The sequence below is a fragment of the Falco naumanni genome, chromosome 5 (assembly GCF_017639655.2).
Source record: "Falco naumanni isolate bFalNau1 chromosome 5, bFalNau1.pat, whole genome shotgun sequence".
In the NCBI taxonomy this organism is placed as follows: Eukaryota; Metazoa; Chordata; class Aves; order Falconiformes; family Falconidae; genus Falco; species Falco naumanni.
In genome coordinates this window covers 63,563,840-63,588,733 of record NC_054058.1, presented here as the reverse complement: position 1 = coordinate 63,588,733, position 24,894 = coordinate 63,563,840, and the positions used below count along the sequence as shown (strand labels likewise).

At 39.9% G+C, this 24,894-nt stretch overlaps 1 protein-coding gene across 4 annotated transcripts in view; it reads left to right on the top strand.

Moving 5' to 3' along the window:
- The window catches only part of MKLN1 (muskelin 1), a 98,157-nt gene that overhangs the window by 13,214 nt on the left and 60,049 nt on the right, over positions 1-24,894 (top strand). For 3 of the 4 annotated variants that reach the window (XM_040595008.1, XM_040595006.1, XM_040595007.1), the window contains exons 2-6: positions 1,271-1,340; positions 8,622-8,764; positions 10,154-10,242; positions 16,294-16,403; positions 20,575-20,767. In XM_040595008.1, the coding sequence (XP_040450942.1) occupies positions 1,271-1,340; positions 8,622-8,764; positions 10,154-10,242; positions 16,294-16,403; positions 20,575-20,767 (605 nt within the window). Of the gene's footprint in view, positions 1-1,270; positions 1,341-8,621; positions 8,765-10,153; positions 10,243-13,505; positions 13,664-16,293; positions 16,404-20,574; positions 20,768-24,894 lie in introns of those variants that run through there. The other variant, XM_040595009.1, reaches the window with a different exon arrangement.

Sequence of the window (24,894 nt, the reverse complement as noted above, 5' to 3'; positions counted from 1 at the left end):
CGGTGTAAAAATCATGACATGTCTCTTTGTAAAGCCTACAGACGGACAGCCACTAGGCCAGCTTTCTAAAATGTCCATATTTTAAGGGGCCACCCTGGTGTAGTTCCTTGCTGCCTGTCTTGTTACAGCGCTGGACTGCTTGGATACCGTTGCTAGTGTGGTGATTTTGGTCTGCCCAATGTGGAAAGAGCGAGCTAATTTCTCTGTCTGTTAATGCTCAACCTCTGACTTAACCTCTTTCCCTCTGAGCTTTTATATGAGTGCTTTTTCCTCCAGTCCTTTATAGTAATCCAGATGCTCGTGTTCTTTTCCTCCTACACAGCAGATGGAGATGGCATAAGCCTTTTGATGACTACTTCCTTCTTTTTACATAAGTTTTACAAGCTGGCAAGTTCATTAGTTGGATGTGGTAGAGCTTGTGAGCCCTGTCCAGCAGGTGGTGCATCGTTACCTTGCCAATAATTAGATATATTTCAGGGATTTTTCTAAAAGTTACTAATCTAGGAGGTGACCTTTACTGCATGGTTATTGGAGAGGGGAAGGCAAATCCCTCACATGACTGTCAGGATGAACCTGTTCCGTTTTAGCCAAAAAAACTGTTCTGAATTTAATTCCCTAAATGCTGTGCTATTCTGAACTGTAAGCAAGCAACTCAGAGGTAGTTTTGCTGGTTGAATAGTTGAACTTCTGCTTTCTTGAGCTACAAGCCAACAACAACACCCATGAATAACACTTGCTAAAGTTTGGCATGAGTTAGGTGGTCACCTTCCATGCTCTAAGAAGGCTGCAGTAGGTTAGCAGTTTACTCTTTCCCTTCCAGTATCGCCTGTCTAGTAAAGGACCGTTTTTGCCTTGCTAACTGTTTTACTGCTCGTTGTTTTAACTTTCTTGAAAAGTTCTTACCCCATTGAGATGAATGAGGCTTGTTTTTTTTCCACTTCATTGTGGGCTTAGGCCTATGTAAATTCATCTGTTACAGATTTATTTCACAATTGAATTTTTTTTAAATTTTGCAACTTGGAACTCCGTTTCACAACCACAAGGCTGGGAGGAGTATTTTGATGGGTCCTGTAAAAGGGTGATGTAGACAATTTTTAATAAAATAGGGGGAGAACCTTAGTCTCTCCCTAGGAGTTTAGGTTATTATTATTATTATTAGGTTATTATTAGCATGAGAATGTTAATGATCTGCATGTATGACAGACCTTAATGGAGATGTAAACTACAATGTGGCAGTAACTTAAATTACTTCTGGCTTCTCATTTTTTAGGAATATCTTGGTGGATAAGCCCAATGATCAGTCCTCAAGATGGTCTTCAGAAAGCAATTATCCTCCCCAGGTAAGCATTTTAATCTCTGCAACTGTATAGCAGTGTTGTACAACTTCATATACATGGGAATTTGTTGGTTGTGCTTTTTTTTTTTTTTTTAATGTAGGCTGCTACTGTTTATATTGACAGCCTTTATAAACTACCTTCTCTCAGTAAAATGTAGGTTGTTGGTATGTTAGGTACTTACATTTCCAACTATTTGTTTGTGATCATTCAAGAAATGCTTTTTTGTAGGGGAAGTTTTGTGTTTCATCGTTGACGATTGTGGCTGTACTGGAAATAATCTAACCTTATGGTCAGATTAAGCTACTAATGAGGCATGCAGGTCCCCCTTTGTCAGCACTACTGGAAACTGTTGTAGATTGCTGGCTTTGAATCCTAGATCTAAGGAGCTTGTATTTGTTACTCCTCATAGCACATTTAGAAATGTAGACTCTGTTTAAAGAGGCATCAATGTTGCCTCTTCCCCTGACTTACTGATTTTTAGCATTTAATTTGCTTTTTCACTATTAATTGGATTGTTAGATTATGCAGAAAAAATATACTTATCCTTTTACTGATTATTTTTTTTTCAATAAATGTGTCGTTGTTCTTTATGCTAGATCTATACCTTATTACTCTGGTATGTTTGATGAGCTTCTATGTCTCCTCTGCTGGTTGTTTTGAATTCTTTTGTTTAAAACACTGATGCACAGCAGAGTATATAGTATCTCTCTCATGTAAAGTTCTGCTTGTCTACTTTTTTAATCCAAATATTCCTCATGAGCTAAGTCTCACAGAATTTTTGTCTAGGTAAATCTTGCTACTTTTCTTTGAAAGGGTGTTAAAAATCTATAGTCTAGGCTGGCAGCTCTCTGTAGCAGTGCGTCATCTCATGGAACTGAAAGGCTTTTATCTTGATTTTCACAAGTGATCTATACTGTTGCATCTGTAAAAGTGATTTTTTTTTTTTTTTTTTGAGAGGGAAACTATCCTGTTTGTTCCATTAACATGTTTCGTAAACCTGCTTGTGAAGACTAATAATTTTGATCCTCTTGATGCCTCTGTGCATCTACTGCTTTTATAATTAGATTTTTTTTTTTGTACTTGTATGTTTTGATAAACAGCATAGGAATTAAATCCATAGCCTGAAGCAGTTTTAGTCTATCTAGGAACTATCGATTGCAGGGTAATGGGTATTGAGCATGTATTGTATCACAGTCTGTGCCATCCTTTACTTCCTTTTGTGCAGGCAATCCATGTTTTTCTTAGGGCTCTCTCATTCACAAGGCAAGGTTGGCTTCTGGTATAGCTTTGGACTATTTTTTTTTCACCTGAGGTGCTCTTAATGGTTGCTAAAAGTTGCTCTTTAATTTTCTGAGCCATCCTGAATATTTTGTGCTTTTAAAAACCTGATTGTGGAATGGGAATGCATGTATTGTGACTGGATGCTTTGGAACATTCCCAGCCTGTGTTTAACGCTCACAAGCAGTGATAGAAATTATGTTCGGGCATGTAGATTAAGCAGGGAATAATTAGAGTAGTAGACTTCTGTCCAAACCATGTGAACTTGTTAAAGAGATGTCTTCTGACAATTTTTGTGTGTAGTAGTCATGGCCTGAATGAAGATGCTGTTGCAGAGCTACTGAATCCAACCCTGGAGAATTGTGCACTGCCCCACATGCTAAGCAAGTCATTTAAACCAAACTTTTTGATAGGAGAGAGAGGAGTTACCATTATCATGTATCTACGTATATATCTCATCTATATATCTTGTAGCTGATCTTTAAGGTCCCTCCCAACCCAAACCATTCTGTAATTTGATACGTAGGAGGTATCCAGATTTGAGGTCCTATTTGACTTGACTTTGTAGTGGTGACTGAGATTGTCTATAAATATCACAGAATAAAACTCAAACGCTGTCTTGCTGAAGCCAGCAGAAAACCTGGCTGCCTAAGTGGAAAAGGCCATTCTTCTGGATTCCTCTTGCTTGAACCTCTGCATGCAATAGTGAGAATACAAGATGCTGCATAGTTGCTCACGTATTCAGCAAGTTGAGTCCTGGGTGCTGAGTAAGAGAGATGATGTATTTGCAGTCTCTCTAATATGTACTGTAGCTAATTCTTATGCTTCTAACCTGAGTGTTTAATTACACTGTAAAAAATGCTTTACATGAGTAACTTCTCTGTTGAAAAATTAACTGGAAAGAGAGAATAGGGAATTAAAATTTGCAAAAGAGGCCTGTGTGCAGAGAATGCAGTTCTTATTTCTGTCTATATAGTGAGAAACAGTTGCAAATTGTGTTGTCTCATACTTGACAAAAGAACTGCAGATTTGGTTGCATTTTGCTCAAAATGGCTAGTTCTTGTACCTTGCTGTTGAAAGACTGTCACATTTTAATGCAGGTAAAACTTTTATACAGGTTTCCTGCTTCCTCGTTCCTGCAGATGGCTGAAGTTCTTCAGCTGAATTGTTAGCTTGGAAAACTTCAGTTGAAATAGTGGATGACTGAATTACAAGTGGTGAGAAGTTGAGGAGAAATCACTTGCTTTATGTTAGGAGTTGGGCAATTTGTATTCCAAAAAATGATGATTTATACACATGACTCGATCCCTAGAATAGATACCATTATTCCTATGGAAAATGAAGTTGCAAAGCATTTTATTGCTTGTTTGTCGGCATCACTTCATTTAAAAATTGGTTGCTTTTGAGGTGACGCACTTGTTAAAATGTGTGGGTGGCTATAATAGTCCAGGACAGGAAATGAACTAAAACTCAGTAAAATAAAGCTTCCCTTGTTTACAACTGTTAGCTGAAACTAGGGCTAAGATACAACACGAGGACTAATGTCAGTCATGCTCACTGGAACGTGCCATGAGATATTTTAATAAGCTCTGCATGTCCTAATCACTGGTGTTTGTCTCAGAGTGTCTTGCCTTAATGTAAGGGTTTAGTTAATTCCCTTATGAGGTGGTGGTGCTGCTATGCTGGCTCAAAGACAAAAATACGAGCGAGTCCCTGAACATTGATTTATTTTCTTTTTCCTTGTGGAGCGAAACAAAACCTGTCCAGCCACCTTTCCTTTCAGAGCATTCCTCTTGCCAGGGTAGGTGTGAATCGGAACACTGGTAAAAAGCCGAGGCTGTGTTCAGTAGCTCAGTGAAGATTGATGCTTTGTGAGAAAATTTTTGGAGTCCTTATTAAACCCTTTTGAAAAGGGAGAGAAAATGAAAGTGGAAGTCTAGACACTTGAAATACTGCCACATGACTATATTTAGTAAAGGGTTTTCTTAGTATTATGGGTATGGTAGAGTTAAATAATTCTTGTGGCCATGAGAGCTACCAGTTGGTTATGAATGAGTGCCAGTGAAAGGAAATACATATGACAGCTGTTTTTCTGTTTATTAAACGAGATATCTTACTTGACTCTTGAAATAGAATGACCCAGAAATTACATATTCAATAACAAACCTGTTATGTAGTAACCTATTCAGGCAGAAGAGGACCGATTGTTCTATTTTTAAACTAGTTCTAGGCTTACATAGGAAGTGTGAAGCAATAATGCTGAAGACAACGGCCCTGTCATAAATGCTCGTGCTGATGGCTCCAGTGATGGTCTAACTTGGAAGACTGCAGGCAGAACAACATTTAATTCCTCTGAGTGGCTTGATTAATCATGTGTAGAACAAAGGATAGATTTTTATTTAGCCACAAGCTTAATCACAAAAGTAATGGGTAGGTTTGTGTAGTGGACAAGAGCAGCCCCTTGTAAATACATACATAAATATATAAAATAAAAATTATATTTTGTTATTTTGACACGCTAATACTCCCTAATAAAAAATGCTCCAGCAGAAATGGTTAAAAAGAAAGAAAATAATAAAATACTATGTGATTCAAATTGCGCATGCAGCTTGTTTAGTGCAGTTTGGAATCTGGTTCAGGGTATTTGATGTGGAGATGTTAATTTTGGACAGCTGAAAGCCGATGTATGAAGTTAGTGGCACTGTCCAAACAATATGTTTTTTTTGTTTTGCATGAGAAGAGCAGTTTTTCTCTCTTGATTTCCGTCCTGCTGTGTAGATTGTATCAGGAACTAATTTAAAGCATATTAATAAAATTTACACTCAGTTGTGTGATGCAGAAGCATGCGTATGGTTGTCATCAAATTGTAGCATAGACCAGAGCTTCAATAAAGTTTGGAATTTGCTGCAGCTCCCAATGTGACAGGGCTGGATTTACTTTTTTGGGTGCACTGTAACAAGCTGTTGAGGTGCTGAAGTGCCATGCATGACTTACTCTACTTTTTGTGTGTCTTCACTTATAAATGTGTTTACTTGTAAACAAGGAGTCTTACCCTTCTCATATTTTTTAGCATCTTTTTTGTAAGTGTTGTAATTTGAGGCTTAACAATTAGGCTGAGGTTTTTGCGCACTTATGCCAATTAGTGTTGCCATGCTTCTAATGAACAAACACTTCAGTTTATAATTTGGAGTTTTTGAATACTTCATGAATATTTGGACACTAAATGTACCAATGTTGCGTTTAGCAATAGGATGGAAAGGTGTTAAATATGTTATATGTTTTGTCTGAAATCTCATAGACTTGTTCTTTCCACGTTGATTGAATCACTTGATCTTATGTATGCTTCTGTCACATCACTCAAAGCTATAGAGAATAGTCTGTCACATCTAAAATCCTGGTAGCAGTCCAAAAATATTCATGCAGCCAGCTGTTTGCAGCTCTTAAGGTAATATCTTTTCTCAACACCAGTGAGGTTTGTAGCCTGTACCCACAATGGCAGCAGTGTCTGTTTGTGTATAAAACCAAAAAGTACATCTACATATGCCTTTTTTAGTATGTATATATGTGTGTATATGCATTAAAAAAAAAATTAGAAAAAAGCATACATTAGGTACTGGTTTTGGGCCACAGGATTTAAAGCAAACCTGTCTTTTGTTTCCGTATCAGTCGGCAGGTAAATTCGCATAAAGGTTGTGTTTACTGTTTGTGCTTCTATTTTCTGTAACGTTTGCCTGACCCAGCAGGTGATGGGATGCGTGGAAGCAGAAAGGAGGGCTGCAGAGCTCCTTCCCTGTTCGCAGGTTTAAGAAATCACTGCTAGCCATGTAGAGTAATTGCCATGCCTTGCTCCCTTCTATGCATGTATGCCAAGATAAGGGCTTTAACTGCAGTCCTGGTTTTCTCTTCCTTAACTTAGGGTAAGAATTGAATAATGCAGGGTGATGTTTGTGCCGAGCTTTTGCAGATCTTGTGTGGTACTTGAGAAGGTTTGTCTTCATGACCCAAGCATTAGGTTTGTGTAATTCCAGCAAGATTAAGAATTGCAGTTGCTGATGCTGATAGTGCTAGCTTCACTTTTTCAGCTTCAGGAGAAATCTGCAGGGGAGATATGATGGTGTAGGAGGAGTTCTTAAGATATTGTTATGTACTGTCTGTTCTGCATGGGAATTTTGGCAGCAGGCTGTGCCATGTATCAAGTACTGCCTTGCTCGTTACAGGACCATCCTTTTGCTAATCACTTTATTTTCCCTATTCTAGAAAATCTTTCTTTCTGTATGGAACTTTGGTTTTTCTGAAGTTTTGGAAGTACTTTGAAACAAAAAGCATGGCTTGCTCTTAGTTAAATTAACATTAAGTTCTGATATTTAGTTGGATGGTGTTTGTCACAAAACTAGAACTTTTTCGTCAAAAAAAAAAAAAATACCTGGAAAAGCACCAAAACATTCTTCTGTTGTACCTTAGCAGTGCTGATACTGGTTTATTTTCTTCGTTCTGAAAAAATTGGAGTTGATGGAAGCATCTTTGGCAGTAAATCCTCATTATTCTATTGGGTACCTATCCAGTCTACATTCTAATCCATGATATGTACCAGTATTTCTTTAAAGCTAAGTTTTTAGTGAGAACCAGCCATTGAGATCACAGATTTATCCTAGTGCTCTCTAGAATGTCAGTACTGCTCCTACATTGAGAATTAGTTGCTTTATAGGGCAATGACAGAAAGACTGAGAAGTAACTGGATGGGAAAATTTGTTTTGTTTCTGACCCAAAAGATACACTTCTAAGGTAACATTATCCTACTGATTGAGCTGTTTAACACAAGCAGTGTGATGCCCATGGCACTTTATGGGGAGATACTATTCTCTACTGAGGAACCGTAGGAAGCAGCCAGATGCATGCAGATACTCTACTTGAAGTCGATGAAAGACTCCAAATAGGGGGTCATGTCTGGTTTGGCAGTGCTGCTTCTCAGAGGAAAGGGCCACCAGCAGTGCCTGCAGTGGAAGGTGTCCTACAGCGCCTTGCTTATCGCCTTATACTGTAGCCTTGCTCACAGGGTTTTGTAATAAAATCCAGCATGATGAGTAATTGTGATTCTGCACTTTGTCTCCTTTCTCGGTTATGTACTGCTTATTTCTCAGAAGTTAGGGAAGAGAATTTAATGCATCGTTTTCACATATAAAACTTGACAAATTCTTCAAAGCAGGATGTCTCCAGGCTCCTTCCAAAACCTGTTTTGCAGGGGAAGGTTAAGTAAACTCTGTGCTCTGTGGTCCCTGATAAACGGTGCAAGTGTCTCTGAATATGCTTTTCTTCTAGCAGTGCTGGTGAATCTGCTAGCTGGGGCCTGAATATAAATAATCTGACTGCTCATATGCTGTGGAGGGGACATCTGTGTAAGGAGGGAGCAAATGTTCACAAGGGAGAACATTTTCATCATTTTATGTGTAAAGCCCCTTTATAGTCAGTCAAGTGGTTTGGTTTTATTTGGTGGTGTTAATAAGCAGTTGGTTCCTATGTTAGCCACACATCAAACTTAGTCTGTGTTCAGTGGTTAAATAGTGTCAGCCCAGAGAGGAAAAGTAATTTGATGTTCTCTTCGCATGTGGAACATACTGTATTTATCTAATTGTGTATTCAGTTTAGGTTTCATTTCAGGCTGTAGTGGGCGTTTGAATCATCACTCTCTCGTAGTTTGGTCCTATTTGCCAGATTTCAGGAAGTCTTGCATTCAACTTGACGGAATGTATGTAAGCCCTGAATAGAAATGCTAGGAATAGGTAGTTCAACCAAATATTTTTCCTGGATAAACTGCTTTTAAAGTAACACTCCTAAAACCCCTTTGCTTTATTCCAGGGACAAAGGAGAAAATATAATAATGGGGAAGGATCATCTTAACTTTCATTCTCAGGCTTTGTAAACTGGATTTTTGAAGGCTGTAATCCTTCTCCCTTAGTATGTCTTCCAGCTTGGCTTTAATGTTAAAATTCACTGTTCTCTCTTCCACAGTACTTGATTCTGAAACTTGAAAGACCTGCCATAGTCCAGAGTATCACATTTGGCAAATATGAGAAAACGCATGTCTGCAATTTAAAGAAGTTTAAAGTCTTTGGTGGGATGAATGAGGAAAATATGACAGATCTCTTGTCCAGGTAAGATGTGATTTCATCAGCTATGGTAATTAAAGGCTGGACCAAAATGCTGTTCCCCTTTGCTCCCATGCAGACACATGGCTACCAGTGTAATGGAGCTGTGGTTGTGATCCTGCAATTAGCTGCCCTTGTGTTTACAGTCAGGTCAGAGAGCAGCAATCTCAACACTTGGTTCAGGAAGCCTTCCATTTTCTGCTCTAACCACAGAGGATTTGTGGAGAGCAAACTTGGACGTTTGGAAGAGCTGAGAACAGGGTGCAATGTTGCTAGATTGAGATTACTTCCTTCAGTGTGCTTGAGGCACAAGAGAAATGATTTCCCAGGCGTGGGTAACTTAGAGTAGCTTTCAAAAGCCCAAGTAACCTGCCTATGTCAAGAACCTGGTAGCAGCTGTAAAGGTCTGAACTGATCAGCTGCTTTGCCTTTCTTTAAATGAGTAAATAAGTTGAATAAGCAAATGGAAAGCCCGTGTTTTTCCTTTGTTTAGTTTGATTTGGTAGTTGTACTGGTAGGGACTAAAGAAAGAGCCTTTTGTCTATTCAAGCTATCCAGAGCTTCAGAGTAGTTGCTAATGTAAATTTGCAACAGCCTTTTAAGGAGTCTTCTGTTTTAGAAAGGGAAATGATACTTAAATATCTAGGAGTACAAGACAAATGTGTAGCAGGAACTAGTTATTTTTGGAGGCCTAGTGAAGGGAAGTCTACCTCTGGGGAATGTATGGGTGTACATCATCTGCAGTCAAGCAGAATAGCCGTGAAGAAACATGGGAAGTCCTTTGCTGCAAGATTGTAGAGAAACTAGCCACAGCCCTTCCTACCCCTTTTGCCTTCTTTGGATAGACCAGTCTTGCAAATTGACTTTATTGCTGCTAGAGTTAGTTATGGGGGAAAAGGTCTTAGTAGCATGGTTATTATTGATATCTAATGTCACTTCATATGTACTGAAGTTTAATAAAAATCCTTATTTTGGGACCTGTACTTGCATCTTCAGTAAAAATAGACTTAAGATTTTTGATAAATTATACTACATAGTAAATATTTTAACGAAGTAATGCTCTGGCAGTGTGATAATTCTAGAGCTGGTCCATCTACCTCTTGAAAATGAGGAAGTACGGCTCAGGCAGATCTCTTGCTGAAGTCATAGTGGTACAGGCACAGGCGAGCAGCATTGATCCGATGTCAGTTCCCTCCTGAAAACACTGGCCAGTGCTACCTCCCAGGGAGACACAAGGTGGTGGATAGCAGCCCAGGCATTGGTCCAGCATGCGTTCTTATGATTCACAGTAATATGAAACAAGCTTCGCATTTCAGGCATGACCTAGATTGCATTTATTAGCTAGTCCTAAAATACAAGGTAAGATTTAGTAACCTTATTTATTTTTTCCCACAGTGGCTTAAAGAATGATTATAACAAAGAAACATTCACCTTGAAGCATAAAATTGATGAACAGATGTTCCCCTGTCGATTCATTAAGATAGGTAAATGCATTTTTTCAGCATTCTGAGTAGAAAATAATATCTTCTTATACTTGTGCCAGTCTTGGCACTTGTGACTTCATTGCTCTCAGGCAAAGTATTCACAATAGCTGTTCCATTTCATGATCTTTTAGGCTGGTTAGATTGGAACACAGTGAAGTCCTGTAAATAAGAAATAATAGCTTCATAATTTAAATCCTGGGGAATGAAAGTGAAATAGAGTAATTTTCAGAAATATGGTTGTTGAGCCAACTAATTGTTGGAGAAGCTGCTTACTGTCCTACTATAAATTGCCATATAGAGCTTTAAAAAAATCATTAAGCTAAATACTGGTAAAAGTTTCAGTGTTGCAGCCCTAGAGTTTGAAAAAGGTTTAAGTCATTTGTTCTCAAAACATGCTTGCAACACACAGAGCAACAGCAGAAGCATTCCTTGTTCTCTTCCTGCTACTCTAATCATTATGTCTCATCTCTGGCTAAAGATGACATCCAGGGGCAAATGAGAATGATACCCCATGTGATGTGTAGTCTTGTTTCTGTGGTGAAGCTTGCTTGCTAAAGGGGGTGCTGATGAAGGCTGGATACTGTGACTTGTGTTGGGAGCAGGTGAGGATCTCTCTTCCTTGCTTCATGCAGGCTAGAGAGAAGTGTCTTACAGTGGCCATCAGTGGTACTGGTTGGATTTAATCCAAGAATGTAGAGCCTTTTAGCCTTTTGTAGCTCAGTGAATTTATCTTCCCCTGTCTACTTACTGAGATAGTAAAAGAATGACTGGTTTTAAACTAGCTGTTTAAGGTTAAAAATAGAGCAGGGAGGTAGTTGCTGAAAAATTAGATAAGATGCTGTGGACTAATTCAGATTATTTTAGGAGTATTTTGAAGTGTTAGGTAATTCCTTTGCCAAGACTTGGATGATAGTGGCTGTGTGGGGCTTTGCTCTGCTGGCTTCTATGCAGTTTTCTGAATCCCCCTCTCATGTTTGCCTGAGGAATTGAAAGCTTCAGGCAGGGAATCAAGTAATCATTTCTGTGCCATAAACAGTGGTGTTTCCCATTCTTAAGAGAAGTAGAGAAGTTGATTGTTCATTGGTTTTCGTTTTGGCTGCTACTTTTGGAAGCATCTGTAGCACTTGGCTTTGGGAAACCTCAGGAGGAGCAGAAGAAAAGTTGACTACATCAGGAAAGTTAAATTGTTATTTTTTAAATGTATTCTAAGCTTCCCACATTAGGTTTTTGGGAAGTGTTATTTTTAGTGGCTAAAAACCAGCAAGTAGTTACTGGAGGGCTAAAGGGGTGAACAGAAAGATTACTAGCTGCTTCTCTGGATGTGTAAATTGTATTCCAGCAAAATGTGTTCTGATGTTAGGAAATGTATCAGTAAGTTGAAACTTGTTAGGAAAGTGAAATGGTGATTAATTTCTACTACCAGGGTTTTTCCTCAGACATGACATGAGTAGTATTAAGTTACATGTCGTCTTGGCTGGGATGGATTCCTCATGTAGCATTCTGTGTTGTGTATGTTAATACTAGGTTCGAATCTAGCTGTCACTTGCTCACTAGTTATGGTTTGAGATGAGTTTTTTTTTTTAGCTCTATGTATAGCCTTTTGTTTCTTGAAGCTGTCTTCTATGAAGAAATTCCTATGCTAGGACAGAAATGAAAATTATATTTTCACCAAAACCTATTAAAGCCTCTAGTCAATGGCTAGCATCATTTTGTTTATGAAGTTGTATTTTTTGGTGTGAAACAACTGCAAAATGATGTTATGAAATTCTGTTATTTTTCAGATTCACAGCTTGAATGTTTTCAGTTTGTTAAGATTTCCAAGCTGCTAGCCAAAGTAACTCAAACTTCAAAATACCGTGCTGTGTTCTTGTAATACTGCCAGTAAACATGAGGCCAAAATCTGCCCTTTTGGACTCTTAGAGACTGACACCACAGAAGTTACTGCTATCGGTGAGGTTTGCGTACTTGGGGAAGGTGTTAGTTCAGCAGCGACTTGCATCAGGCATTTGCTGTATAATTCTGCAGATAAGTATGCTGACCTATACACCACCGTTAATAACATAACAGTGTGGTTTTATATGGAGGGACAATGCAGGAGGGACATGAGATGGGTAGATCTGTGAGAGGGGACAATACTTCCTACAACTTCCATTGCTTACTTTATTAGAGGAAGTTCCAGACTCAGAGGAAGCAGAAGAAACAATTTCTCTCTCCTTTTGTCAAGAAAAGGCTTGCACTTCTTTTAGTTTAATCAGTTCAACTTCAGTTCCTTAGCACTGAAATGCCCAGTTGCGCAGGCTTTTGACCTACTTGACAAGTAATTTTTATACTTATGTAGCACCTCATTAAAGAACTTGAGAGGTGGAAGAAGATACTTAACTGGGCAAAATATTGAAGAACAATCTTTTTAATGTCGGTGAGCTTTGTTTCTGGCTCTGTTTTTTTTGTAACTCCAAGCAGAGGTTTTTTCGTACAGTATCCTTGAAAGCAGAAGGTGGTGTAAAAACTGATTGCCCTGAAAGAACTTGAAGTGCTGGATGTAATTTTCATGCCAGTTTGTGACTAGTATGGGAGTTGCTAACTAGGCTTCAAGATTTTTAAGCTTTGGTGTAATAAAAATGAGCAGTACTTCCTTTAAGGATGTTTCTTGCATTTTTACAAACATACTTTGTCTACTGCCTGTGGATGAGGCACATGGAAATTAGCTTGAGAAGAGGTATTTGAAGCTATTGTACTGCTTAATGCTTTTGCTGCTATCTTTTTCCAGTGTACAGAGCTGCAGTCCTTGTCTAGGCATAGCTTCTGATTATTGAAAAATATCCCCTAAAGTCATCCTTGTGGGTAAAGAACTGTTTAAGTGACCTAAATAGTTTCCGCTTCTGTTAAAGGGATATTGATTTTCTTTTTTAATATTATTTTTCCTCTGCTGGGCACCTCTCACTAGAGTGACAGTTCAACTGGTCTGAACAGTTATATGTGTTTCAGGATGGGCTGCTGTAGTACATCCAGCAAAAACTATACTGATGTGGCTTAATGGTAAAAACTGGATGAATGTTTAGGCATTCGGATCCTTTAATAGCAGTGTATTTCTACCTCAAAGATGCCTGTGTGGGGAAAAAAGCAATGGAGCAAAGAATGGATAGCATAAACTGTGGCCCCTGCAACTGTATTGCAGGATACACTGCAATATTTTTTTATCACTGATTTTTAGAGGGGAACATCTCTCAGCTTTTGCAGAGGCTGTAGTAGGTTTGTGTGTATCTAGGCTGTGGTGTCAATCTCAAGTGGGTGAAGGGGAGGACAAATAAAAACCAGCTGTTGGGAGATGTGAGGAAAGAAATGGAGTTGCACCTGGGATGCTAGACAGCTGTTGCCTCCAAACTTTGTGCGAAAATAGAAATGAGATTTGTCTGTCACACTGGTAAGTAATGCTTATTGCTGTTTGTGTGACTTGCTATTTCCTTGCTGCACTTAAGTTTAAGTTAGTTTGTGGCTGCTCTAAAAGGAGATTTGTCTAAAGAGCTAAGCACACCTATGGAGGCCTCAAAAAGGAGGGGGCAGGGGTAGGGATGAGAGGCATCTCTGTTGTGTAGCCTGGGAGCCTGGGAAGAGGTTAAAAAATGGGGAGATGATCCAGCAGAACACTTGACCTGTCCTAAGTAGAATAGAAGTGACACTACAGTTTCAACCCTTCTGCTTTGTTTCTTTTCGTACTCCTATGGAGTAGTTTAAAAAGATCAGCTTCACTTTACCTGTGCAGCACTGGGAAAGCATTTACTTTGCATTCCCTATACAACACAATGTATGCGCTTTCCTTGAAGTAGGTGATTGCACCGTGAAAATCTTGATGTTAAAATCACCATTTCTGGTGTTTCCTTCTTGTAAGCAAGACTTTTGAAAGCTCTGAATTAACTGGAAGGAGGGGAGGTGTTAGCAAATTGATGGCTTCACATTTTTTGTGGTGATAGCTACCCCGGATTCTTATGCACATCCCAATAATGTCTTTTGTGCTGTAGTTGGCTACTGAGATAAGGGGGCAAATTGTAGATTTTTTTTCTGTGAGAACTTCATGGAAGTTCTGAGAGAAGTACTGCTGAAAAACACCAGAGGTGGATACCTCTGCATTTTTTCTGGAATGAGGTGAGAAGGTGGTAACGCTTGGATTTGTTTTTTTTACCTGGTAAACTCAGAGAATTGGCCCCAGGTTCACCATTAGGAGATTGATGGTCTTGGTCCATTTGAGGTGGTCTGTGGTTTGGTTCAGTGTTTCAGGACAATGAGCTTGTGGATAGACTTTAGTTCTTTAGAGCAGACCAAATTTAACTTCAGTTTGGTCTTGGTCTGTGGATTCAGGTCTGAAGACAGATCAAAGGCATTATCCTTACATGTGACATTTTGTCAGTCTGCTGCCTTAATAGGTGGGGCATCTGGGATTAAATTTATCTGTATACTTGGATTTAAAAGTAGTAAAGTTCTAGGATCTTAAGGTACCGTATTTGCAGCACTCATCTTGTGCAGAGGACAAAACTAAGCAAGAAAGGAGTTTCTTGGGTAGAACATATGCAATGTGGATGGAAGGCAGGCGACTTGTTTTTTCTAAACAGGTCACTTCTCTCCCTCTCATAAACGTGCGCCTACTAGGAATTGCTCTGAAAGCATCTCGCTTTGTATGCTGAACAATGAAGTAGAAAGAACTCTTTGAGCAGGATGATATGAGAGCTGTGACATACAAAGCACCTACTTACAGATATTAAAATCAGTTAAGAATCCCACATTCAAAGTCACTTTGGATCTTTTCTTAGAGTCTCTTCTCTGGATGACTGTTCCCAGAAGTTGTCACGAGTCTTTAGCAATAAAGTTTGTAGAAACACCCTTCAGAACTTAGAAAATGTATTTGAACATATGCTTTGTGCCCAAACACATGGCAGAAAATAACAGATCTAGCTTGTTTGAAGTATAAATACTTAACAACCTTTAAGAGCTCAGGAACAACTTTAAGACACATTTTGGTTTTTATTTCCTCAAGGAGCAGGCCAGAAAACCCTTAGTTCAACAAGTTAATCTCAGTGGTATTTCATAGTGGCTTGAAAAACAACAAGCAATTTCTCTGTGGCAAAAATAGTTTCTGTGGAAAGGAGGAAGTAGCAGACTCCATGCTGTTGCTGGTATCACTCATTCACCTCTAATACTATCTTTTTCTGTTTATCGGTTACGGTCAAGTAAAAAGGAAACAGAAGTATTTGAATTGAAGCACTTGATTTCACTGCAGTTTTAAGGAGTCAGAATTCACACAAAGGTTTTCTGGGAGTTGCTTCAAAAAGCAGAACAAAGTCTCAACCTTCAGATTAATCAATAGAACAGTTCAAGATCATAGATGTTAACAGGGAGTGGAAGAGAAGCCTTAGGTGGGAGGCTGCAGTGTATTTCATGGGTCATTTAATATTTTAAGTATGTTTGTTCCGATATGCAGATAAAACAGTACTAGCCAAAAAGCTGCACAGATTTAGGGTTAAAAAAAAAAGTTAGAAACAGTGTTTAAATTGGAAAGTGACAGTTTTCCCTCCCTCCCTCCTCCACAACTTGCAGACGTTACTAATTTTGTAAAATTTAAAATACCCAAGCTTCTTGTCTTCACCATTAGGGGAAATAATTGTTGCTGACAAATGTGGAAATAAATGTACTATGAGGAGCAAATACTGTCGCTAGTATGCTCGTGATTCCCATCCATGTCAAAGCTTGTTGCCTCTGAGCTGTTTTAAATGATAGTATTTTTGCTCTTTTGCTTAAAGCAAGCTTCTGCTTTGTAGTGATCTGCTGTGTTAATGTTGCTTGGCACAGGTTGCTTTAAGTGACAACTTTAAAATGATGTATTTGGTAATTTTCCCAAGCTTACTTAAATGAACTAGAATTTATGTCGAATCAGAAATACCGAATTTAGTGTAACCTTTTAAAGCATTGTGTTGAAATTGTCTTATGTATAGCCTGATGAGACTAATGCAGTGGTTGTTTGATGTTTATGCTTCCTCTTTCTCCTTTTCCTTTCTTCTCCAGTTCCACTTTTATCGTGGGGACCGAGCTTCAATTTTAGTATCTGGTATGTTGAACTTAATGGCATTGATGATCCAGATGTGGTCCAACCGTGCCTCAACTGGTACAGCAAGGTAGGCCTGCATTTTAGATGCCTGTTGGAAGATTTGTGGTCTCAGAATCTTGTGAAACTTCTCTTGCTGGAATTATGTGACCTTTTCATTCCGTGAGTGTCAGCTATTAAAAACCCCAAACATACATAGTTAATATTCAAACTGCATGGCTGACTTTGACTTGTATCTGCTTGTTCTCTTTAAAGAAAAAAAACCAACATGAAACACACCAAAAAACCCCAAACCATCATAACTGGAAAAAAACCCTACAAAAACCCCTTAAACAACCCTGCTAGGTAGACATCACAAGAAAAACGTAAAAGAAAGGAACACTGAGTCAAAGGGGACAATATGAGTAAAATACTATTTGTATTGAAAGGGAAATGAATCAACAAAACCAGATTCCAATTCTCCCTCTTCTTGACTTTAAGTGATTGTTTTTGAATGTATCTGCCTGTTCTCTTTAAAGAAAAAAACACCACAAAACATGCCAAAAAAACCCAAAGCCGCCGCCACCACCACCACACACAAAAAAATCCCTACAGAAACCCCCTAAACAACCCTGCTAGGTAGACATCACGAGAAAAACATAAAAGAAAGGAACACTGAGTCAAAAGGGACAATATTAGTAAAATAGTATTTGTATTGAAAGGGAAATAAATGTTAACAAAACCAGATTCCAGTTCTCCCTCTTCATGCCTTTGATTAGTCATTCTTTTCCCATACCAGTCCTTCGGTAGGACTGTATGTGAGCCTAGAGTGTTTTGGGTTACATACGCAGCTTTTGTTACAGGGTATAAAAATGAGCTTGTTTTAAAGAGATTCCATGTTGGTGTCTCCAGTGTTGCAGCTCCTTCCACATCTGATGTTTCCCTCTTTTTGCCAAATACTCTGAAACAGAGGGAGGCTGATGCCACTGGACTGTGAGATGAGATGATTTATGCCATTTGTCACTTTGATAGACAGGAAGTTCAAAGACTTCCTAAACATTATTTGTATAAACTGTATTTAATAGAGTACAACAGATGCCTCTCCTGTGGGAGGGAAGTGCGCACTGACAACCAGAATTCATTTTGTTGCCGCTTTTAATGCGTAGATCTTCTGGAACTATTAATGGAATTCATGTTGTCTTGCAGAGAAGACATCATCCCAGCTGAATAAAACTTGAGTAGTGGAGCAGCATATCTGCTTCTTGACTGAAAAACTTAAAAGAAGCTAAAGGTTGTGTGTGGTGGCACTGTGATTCTCCCACCACTTTATGGTGCTGCCAGTGTGGTTAAGAAGCCTTGTGGCTGTGCTGTCTGGCTCATACGGGTTTATACCAGCATCACAAGCTTCTTTGTGGAGGGCTTAAAAACAGCACTGACAGTCACAGTGGAAGTTGTCTGTAGCTGCTTTATGATTAAACTGGTATTGTGGTCATTAGTCTGCTGATGTTTAGTTTGGAAAAGTCCAGCTGACAGAGGCTGCTGCTGATTTTCTGTACTGTCTGCTGCCTCTGCACATGGTGGTGTCTCTGGCATTTTTGACCAATTGCTGCAACCAGGAAGCTCTGAGTTTTATTTTGGTCAGGAGCCATCTGATGATGATGTCAGCATCTGTTTTGCTCCATCTTAACCCATGAAATCAACACTCTTCGTGGTCAGCATGTAGTGACGGCTTCTTCAAGGGATGCCAGCATTGTTCTTCTAAAGCTTCAAGCCCTAAAGCAGCAAGGCAGAGACTTAGTCATGATTGTTTGGGCTCTACTGGGATCATTTGCCAAGTTTTTGGTGATGAGTGCATGTCTCTCAGATGTTCTTCTCTCTCTCTGTCCTGAGAGGCCACTGTTGCAGAATCCACATGGGAGGATATGTGTTGACCCATATTTAGGGAAAGGCAGAAAGGTTGACCTGTTTCTTGCAGTTCTTTGAGATGATAGGAATATTTTCATGCATATTCTTGGAAGTCTCAAAGGCTTTGAAATCTAACAATTCTTTACTGCCTGAGACATCAAATGAGAAGAAAGTTCTAAGCAAAGTTGCTCATTCTTTTTGCTGGGTGTGCTTCAACCAACAAAACCTGCATTTCCTGAAGGGAGTGGAGTTGGGGGTAACGGATAAGGACTCAAAGCAGCAAAACACTCTCCTTGGTTCGCTCCCCACTGCTTTCTCATTGCTGTCCAGCTCAGCCTGCTGCCTCCTGAAAGCCTCACTGCTATGATTTTACTGAAGAGTGGGCATCCTTTAACAACTAAGTGGCAGTTTATCGATGGCTATTACTTAGGTTTTGATAATGAACACTTAGATATTTTTAATTCTATTACTGTATTTGACAGCCTTAATGTCTTAGTCTCATGCGTTTGTTATGTTTTTAACTGTAGGAATTATTTACAGCTTTAGATCAAAGCTATTATTTGGGTTGTCATCTCTTTAAACCTGTATGGTGACGTATAAAAAGGAGGCTTTTATATACTTTTTATACACCTTTTTGCATTAAAAAACAGGTTTTAAATTTAACTTCTGAAGTACTACTGTAATGTTGCTTAAATACAAACTTTTATGTTGCATCAAGTGGCCAACGTGCATCCAACAGTCATTTCGTGCTTTACAAGACAAGTCGATCAGTCTTGAGAGGCTCGATGGAAATATACCAAGTCTAAATTTTGTCTAATGTCTGGAGGAGCTGAAAGTGCAGAAGCTGGTTGGTGCTGGTGTGCAGCTATCCTTTTGCTTGCTATCCCTTTGAGCAACAAATAATCTAATGTGGTTTTGGCCTTGACTGGTATAAGTGAACGTTTGCTTAAAGACAGTGTCTTAGGTATCTCGTAGAAAGAAAAAATTGGTTTTTTTGAGTTGTGCTGTAAAACTGTTTTAGCTTTAGTGTTCCTTTGCCACAGTCTTGCATTTTTATCGTTTCATGTCCTTGGCCTTTTTCATGTGGGCTGGGAGCTGATTTTCTAAAAATGCATAGTTCTGGCTATTTGCAGCTGTGAAATACTGATGGATTAAGAACTAAAAATATAGCGCATGGCCGTGTTTCTTTTTAGCTGCTTCAGTTTGAGATTCTTGCTGTAGAGCCATTATTTCGAGAGCACTAATTTTTGTTGAATGTCAGTGTTAGTTCCAGGTTTTCAGAAAGATTCTATTCATTTAAATACTGTAAACTTCACTTTTAGCAGTGGTGTCCATTTAGGAGTAAAATCTTTTGTTTGTAACTTGATCACTCTTATAGATGCTCAAAGTTACATTTGCTTTTTAGCATAGTAGATGTGTGTTAAAGATGGAAATTGAGATTTATATTTTTCTTCAGTGCCTTAAAATTTAGGTTTGAGGAATCTATTTAAAATAAGGGGTTCTGCTAATTACCAACTTAAAAAAAATCTGTTACTTACACATATTGGTAGCAGCTTTGAAAATGCAGTGGATGATTTGGTAGGTTAACAGCACAAGCTGTTATGCAGAGTTTACTACTCCCTCATGTTTCGGTGCCTGGGTGTTTGACCCAGCGTGGGTTTCTGTAGCCTTTCTCACCCCTTCCCCCAGCGCAGTGGGAAATGGGCAGCTTTGGCTCATCCGCAGTATGAAAGCAGAGGATCTGCTTCAAGATGTGTGGGAATATTTAGAAGGTAAAACTTTGGTGTGTATGTAAATCCTTGTTGCCGTTGATCAGAAACCCTCACGAACCTGCAGGATTTGGGCTCAGCCCTGCCTTCTGCCTTTCCGTTGCAGGAGTGATGGTCATTGCAAGTATTCCTATTCTCGTGGGGTTTTTTTTCCCTCTTCTGCTTCTAGAAAAGCTGTGACCTACTTACTCTTCTAAATTATTTTGTTATATAAGAGTCATACAATCAAATTATGTAACGCTGATAGCAAAGGCTTTTTCCTGCTCTGTACTTCGTGTAGGCCTCGAACAGCAGGGCCAGGCAGATGCGGGGGGAATAATGGTCACTCGAGAGATCTGGGACACTGTGCACTTTCTTCTTGTATGCTTATTAAGTTGGATGATACCAAGTTGTATAATTTCTATACTGTTGGAAAGTGTCTGCACAGCTTGTAATGTACAACATTCCTCTGTAAGCTTCTGAGCAATTTATGTGCAGAGTGGGTAAGAGATCCTGCTTCTGCCTTTAGGTAGGTTCACAGGTAGTTCCCAGCAGTGCTGGCAAAAAAAAAAATCTACATATCTCATAGGTTTTCTTGTGTTCCAGTAGTACCGTGAACAGGAAGCCATTCGCCTTTGCCTAAAACATTTTCGTCAGCACAACTACACCGAAGCTTTTGAGTCACTGCAGAAGAAAACCAAGATTGGTCTGGAGCACCCTATGTTGACAGACCTTCATGACAAACTGGTGTTGAAGGGAGACTTCGATGCTTGTGAAGAACTGATAGAAAAAGCCGTGAATGGTAAGAGAGTCGGAGGGGTCCGATATATTGATAAAAAGCCCAAACAACATTGGAACGTTTCTGCTTGGAATGTTAATATATTTTGTAGTAGAATTGACTAGTCCATGTGCTATTTCGTATCTAGTGTGGTGTACTGTCAGCTTTTGGACTTGAGTATGTTTATGATGAAGGCTAAGAATTCAGTCATGAAATCTCGTATAGCTGTTATTTTTGGAGTAGCTTTCCCCCAGAGATGACAACGTGGTGCACTTGAATGAGTAAAGATAAGTTCTTCATGTAAGTGGCTGGTAAGCTGAAGGTGGGCTTAATTGTCAGAAAAGCCACTGGAGTGGTAAGTAGGGAAGCATAAAGGTTGAGTTCTCAGTAGTGATCTGTATCATGGTTTCTGGTTAGTTTACCACCTAGTTGGTGTTTCAGCAGTTTTCAGCTGTATTTGAATGAGAGTGTTGTTTTTGCTTATGGGAAAAATAGTCTTTGGAGAATGGTATGGAAGTCACGGTGACTGGAGGCAGAGCCTGTTTTCCCTTGCAGCGCAGGTCATTGGCAGCCGGTTTCATTGTAACTGCTATTACTTTTTACTTGGAATTTTCAACTTAGGAACACTGTGTGTAAATAGCTCTTGCCTTCTAAAATGGGGGAGAGTTACTTTCTGTTGATAGAACAGGCTAGAAAAAGAGTTGGGCTGTTGCACTGAAGTATCTCCCAAGACCTGTGCAGTGATTTTTGTGATAAAACAGAAGTGCTCTTGGCTGTGAGTGTAGTGCTTTTTGACTATGTGGAGATGTTCTTTATGGGAGACTTGTACTAGCCTAAGAAGAGAACCTCGTGTCTGATGCTGGTGGAATTGGGGGCTTAGTGGACCCATTTCATGGATGTCTGGCACCAGAGATGTTTTTTCTAATGCTGGGCTAATCAGTCATTTTGTAATACCTTTTGGATAGAAGCCAACATCTGCTTGACGCAGTCAGTGTGACTTGTACCACTAAAGTTGAAAGTGGTTCTCAGGATATGATACAAATGATAGCCTTAAAAATCAAGGTTTCCCTTCCATGAAAATCCACCACATTTCTGTGAATAAGCTTTTGAACTAAGCGCAATGTTAGGGAGCTTATTGCAACAGGTCGTCAAAAACTGTGGGAAATGGCTTTCTGTGGGTTTTGCCTCAAGGTTTCTAGACCACGTTGATAGAACAGCTGAGCTCTGCCCTGAGCTGAGCTCCTTGGGCAGCTACAAGCGGTGAGACTGAGAACTGTCAGCATTCATCCCCTCCCTCCTGAGTGTTGCTTGTCCTCCTGAGACTGTGTAGTGTTGTTGGCTGGGATGGAAGTGTGAACAGCTTCCTGCAACGCAGGGGCATTTTTCAACTGGCAGCTTCCTCCTGAATCTTAAGGGTAAGGGAGAGTCGGAGGATGAAAAAGCAGCAGGAAGCTGTGGCTGGCTGTTACTGTCCTTGCAGTTTTTCTCAGACATGAGTGCCTGGGGGAGCTGATGAGCCCACCAATATGAGGTGGGATCTGCCGAGAGCCAGAGGAGTACTGTGTGCTGATGGTGATGATTTCATCGATGCATGGGTCTGCTGCCTTGGCTGTGGCTTAATCTCATCAGTGCCTAGAGGCCGTCCTCTTTCCACTTCATTGCAGGCTGTAGTAGAAACTATTCCTTGAATGGAATTTCAGTAGAAGTCTAGAACGTGCTGAAAAAGTTCTCTCAAAAATGGATTTATTTTTTTCTTGGCACTAATGAAGTAATTGTTTATGGCCTCATTTTTTGAGCTGTTAAGTAGTAAAGAAATTAACATCTAATATTTAACATGCTGCATTTATTCTATCCAGCAGTTTTCCCTTAGGACTTCAGCTGAAGTGGTGTTTCTGTTTCCCCTTCTATGCTGAAATTGGGGTTGCTGTCTGCAGTGCTTAGCTTTTCCAGGTGTGGAAGTACTGGCAAAGGGCTTGCTTGGTGGAAAACTGTAGGTGCTGGATTGTACTGTCTGACAAACAGACGCTTACTTCTTGTCAGCTTCTTGTCAGTGTTATGGTTTAACCCCAGCCAGCAACTCAGCCTCATATGGCCGCTTGCTCACCACCCCACCACCAACCCCCTTGCTCCACCTCACTGGGGTCGGGAAGAGAGTCAGAAGGGTGAAAGCAAGAAAACCTGTGGGTTCAGATAAAGACAGTTTAATAGGTAAAGCAAAAGCTGGGCATGCAAGCAAAGCAAAACAAGGAATTCAATCATCACTTCTCATCAGCCGGCTGGTGTTCAGCCACCTCCAGGAAAGTAGGGCTCCATCATGTATAATAGATGCTTGGGCAGGCAAATGCTGTCACTCTGAATGTCGTCCCCACCCCCCCCCCCCTCCTTCCTTCCTTCTTCCCCCAGATTCACATGCTGAGCGTCACGCCATTATGGTCTGGAATATCCTTTGAGTCAGTCTGGGTCAGCTATTCTGGCTGTGTCCCCTCCCAACTCCTAGTGTCCCCCCAGCCTACTCTCTGGTGGGGTGAGGAGCAGAAAAGGCCTTGACTTTGTGTCAGTACTGTTAAGCAATAACAAAAACATCCCTGTTATCAACGCTGCTTCCAGCACACATCCAAAATGGAGCCCCATACCAGCTACTACAAAGAAAATTAACTCTACCCCAGCTAAAACCAGCGTGGTCAGATTTGATGTGAAGAACTGTGCTTCCCTGGTTCCTATAATCGTGTCCCTTTTTGGAGGCTGAGAAAACTCAGTTTCACTTAAGCAAACTAGAGAAATATGCTGTAGCTTGTTTCATCAGTCCTCTATTTTTGTTGCAAGTATAGAAGTAAGTATTTCTAGTAACAAACTGTGGAGAGCTTCAGCAGGAGAGTCTTCAAGTGGCATCATTAAGTTTTGTCACTGCTTCTGAGGGACAGTATGATATGCCTGATGATGTTTATATTGTTTCCTTTTAATGCAGCACCTGGCTACCTGAAGCTAAATGTCATTGTACGCATCTCCTATTGCTCTGTTGCTCATCCTTAATGATTTTGCTTGTCTTTGAATACATAAACCTTCCTTCCCCCATCCTTCTGCAATTCTTTATGCTGTCTTCAGCTTTTGTACTCATTTACAACACGCTTTGGAGAGAAGTGCTATTTATCCCAAGACATTGAGGCTGTATCTCATATTTGCTTTAAGCTGACACAACTGCAGGTTCTTACTAACTAGGTCAATCCTGCCCTTACTCAGGACAGTGCGTCCCCTGGCCCCTGGCTTACTGGCACTGGTACTCGTGCTGCCACATGGCAAACCAGGTCAGGGAGCGGATCTGCTATGGTGGGGGAGAAGATAGGGCAGATGTCTCCTGATAGGAACAAAACCCCTGAAACTGCGGCTGGAATAGTTTGTCTGGAGTTGTACAAGGTGACAGTCAGGTCAAGGTGTTGCGTGTAGCTGGTATTTAACACTGGATCATTCTTGGTAGGAAGGGAATAGATGTTTTCAGCCTTCAACACATTCTCCTACGGTATTGCTACCATCTGCTCTCTGTGGTCCTCCACAGTTACCTGTCCTTACTCAGTTCTGCATCTCTCTCAAGCTCCTCGTTTGAAAGAGGCTCATTAGCACCCAGCATTTTACCATTTTACTTTCTTGGCGACTTTGTTGTGAAGTCTCCATAGCTTGCAGTTTAGTCTCTAAGGTGTGGGTGTTCTTATGACTGATCTCCTCTCTGATGTGTCATTTTTCCAAATAAAAGCAGATTAACTTTAGTCCTGTGTACGGTTCCTGTAGCGTAGCTGAAGTGTAGAGTTAATTGAGATATACAGATCCTTAAATTATCCCTGAAATCATTCAAAGAGCAAACTGCTCTGTAACAGCCAATATGAATATGTGAACTTCTGACCTCTTGCTGATCTGAGAGTTCATTGCCTTAAAGGAACAAACAGAAGTGCAGTGAGGTTGACATAGATCCTGCCTGCTCAGTTCTGCCTAAAATGTCTTCTGTAGAGGCTAATATTTGCAGTAGTAGGTATTTAAAAAGTGAAATGCAATGAATCGCTCAGAGGCTATTTCCATAGGATTAGTCATGTAGAAAAAGAGTAGGTGGTCAAGAATTAGTGCTAGCAGAACTAACTCTTGTTCTTTTGCATTGCTAATGATGA